The 2,150-nt window shown below is 63.4% G+C and overlaps 1 protein-coding gene across 1 annotated transcript; it reads left to right on the top strand.

The window, feature by feature from the left end:
- Nucleotides 1-620: 620 nt before the first annotated feature.
- On the top strand, nt 621-1,872 carry Ascl1 (achaete-scute family bHLH transcription factor 1). The gene is made up of 2 exons (XM_090357786.1): nt 621-1,414; nt 1,782-1,872. Exon 1 carries the CDS (start codon nt 671-673, stop codon nt 1,361-1,363), a length of 693 nt encoding a protein of 230 aa, XP_090213912.1. The 5' UTR covers nt 621-670; the 3' UTR covers nt 1,364-1,414; nt 1,782-1,872.
- The last annotated feature ends 278 nt before the right edge of the window (nt 1,873-2,150 follow it).

Genomic DNA, 2,150 nt, shown 5'->3' on the forward strand with positions numbered 1-2,150 from the left:
ACCGACCGACCGACCAACCGAGCGAGCAACCCGGGGCCGGTGGATCGGGGGAGGGAAGAGAAGGCGGCGGCGGAAAGAAGGGCGGGGGAGGGCGGCTTCTCCAAAGCATCCCCAGCAGCCTCGGCCCAGGCTGGACAGACACCCCGACAGCCGGCGGCCCGCGCAGCCCTCGAGGGAGCCCACGCGCCAGACCCGCGCCGCGCACGCCGCCGCTGACTTCCACTGTGCTCCAGCTCGCCCGCTCGCTCTCTCCTCTCCCGGTCGCTCTCCCTCTCCTTTCTTTTAAAGAACAAGAAGGCGCCAGGCGCAGCAGTCTCACACGCGAGCGCCACGCGAGGCTCCCGAAGCCAACCCGCGAAGGGAGGAGGGGAGGGAGGAGGAGGAAGGAAAAAAAAACACCCTTGGCACCCTGTCTGCTCCCCAAATTTAAGAAGTCTCCGGGGAAATTAACTTCTCTTGGGGGGATCCCTTTGCATTTTCTCTCTCTCTCTCTTTCTCTCTCTCTCTCCCTGGTCCTTTTCTGTCCCCCTTGCATCCAAATTCTGCCTTGTGTGTCCATCCTTGCGCGCGCCTGCGCGCGGGGCGCGCGTGTGTCTTGGGCATCTTGCACCCTCGCTCGCTCGCTCGCTCGCTCGCTCTGGATCCCGGATCCCCGGCCACCCGCGGGTGCATGGAAAGCTCTGCCAAGATGGAGAGTAGTCACGCCGCCCCGCAGCCGCCGCAGCCCCAGCCGCCCTTCCTGCCACCCGCCGCCTGTTTCTTCGCCGCCGCCGCCGCCGCCGCCGCGCAGGGCGCGCAGCCGCCGCCGCCGCCGCAGCCGCAGCCGCCGGCGGCGACCCAGCGGAGCCCCGCGGCCGACGGCCAGCCCTCGGGGGGCGCTCACAAGTCCTCGGCGGCGCCCAAGCAGGTCAAGCGCCAGCGCTCGTCCTCGCCCGAACTGATGCGCTGCAAACGCCGCCTGAACTTCAGCGGCTTCGGCTACAGCCTGCCGCAGCAGCAGCCGGCCGCCGTGGCGCGCCGCAACGAGCGCGAGCGCAACCGGGTGAAGCTGGTGAACCTGGGCTTCGCCACCCTCCGGGAACACGTCCCCAACGGCGCGGCCAACAAGAAGATGAGCAAGGTGGAGACGCTGCGCTCCGCCGTCGAGTACATCCGCGCGCTGCAGCAGCTGCTGGACGAGCACGACGCCGTGAGCGCCGCCTTCCAGGCCGGCGTCCTGTCGCCCACCATCTCCCCCAACTACTCCAATGACCTGAACTCCATGGCCGGCTCCCCGGTCTCGTCCTACTCCTCCGACGAGGGCTCCTACGACCCGCTCAGCCCCGAGGAGCAAGAGCTGCTGGACTTCACCAACTGGTTCTGATGGACCCGGCCGGCCGTGGGCTGGCCCGGTGCCCGTCGATGTCGGAAGCAGGTAGATGGTGGGGGGGGGGGAGGGATGGATAATCCTCCGGCCCCGGGGTGGGGGTGGGGGGACCCTTCTCCATCCCAGGGAGCGTTGGTGGGAGGGAGGTGGCAGGGATGGGGGTGGGGAGGGGGAGGCTGTCTCCATGGAGACAGACTTGTTTGTTTTGTTTTTTAATTTAAAGAATTCGGGTAGGGTGACTATTGAAACGGCCTAGTTCAGTAGTGATGTCTCCGAGGCAGCTCCAGAGCGGAGGGGGCGTGGTGAGACGCAGAGAGGCTGGCGGACTGTCTGACAAACCGTCCCAGAAACTCCCGCCCCATCCCCTCTACGTTTACTCGGACTAACTTCCACTGCTCTTCTGTTTATGTTGTAGGGTGACCGCACAGCCTGCATCTTTAGTATTGTTCTTCAAGTGACTTTGGGAGGGATGGGGGGGAGGAAGAGGAGGAGGAGGAGGAGGAGGAGGAGGAGGAGGAGGAGGAGGAGGAGAAAGAAGAAGAAGAAGAAGAAGAAGAAGAAGAAGAAGAAGAAGAAGAAGAAGAAGAAGAAGAAGAAGAAGAAGAAGAAGACGACGACGACGACGACAGACCCACCCAAGGTCCACTAAGTGACCTATGCCTGAGAGAGAAAAAAAAACAACTTCAAAAAACTGAGATGCTCTCAGAACAGTTTCTTTGCACTCCAATCACTCTCGGAGATAGGAAGAGCCACACAAATCCAAGTCTAAGCGCTGCTGCGATGC

Source organism: Megascapheus bottae, chromosome 2 (genome assembly GCF_031878675.1).
Source record: "Megascapheus bottae isolate mThoBot1 chromosome 2, mThoBot2.hap1, whole genome shotgun sequence".
NCBI classification, from domain to species: Eukaryota; Metazoa; Chordata; class Mammalia; order Rodentia; family Geomyidae; genus Megascapheus; species Megascapheus bottae.

Excerpts from the sequence above, each read along its gene's own strand:
- Ascl1 (XM_090357786.1), top strand. The coding sequence starts at position 671 with ATGGAAAGCTCTGCCAAGATGGAGAGTAGTCACGCCGCCCCGCAGCCG.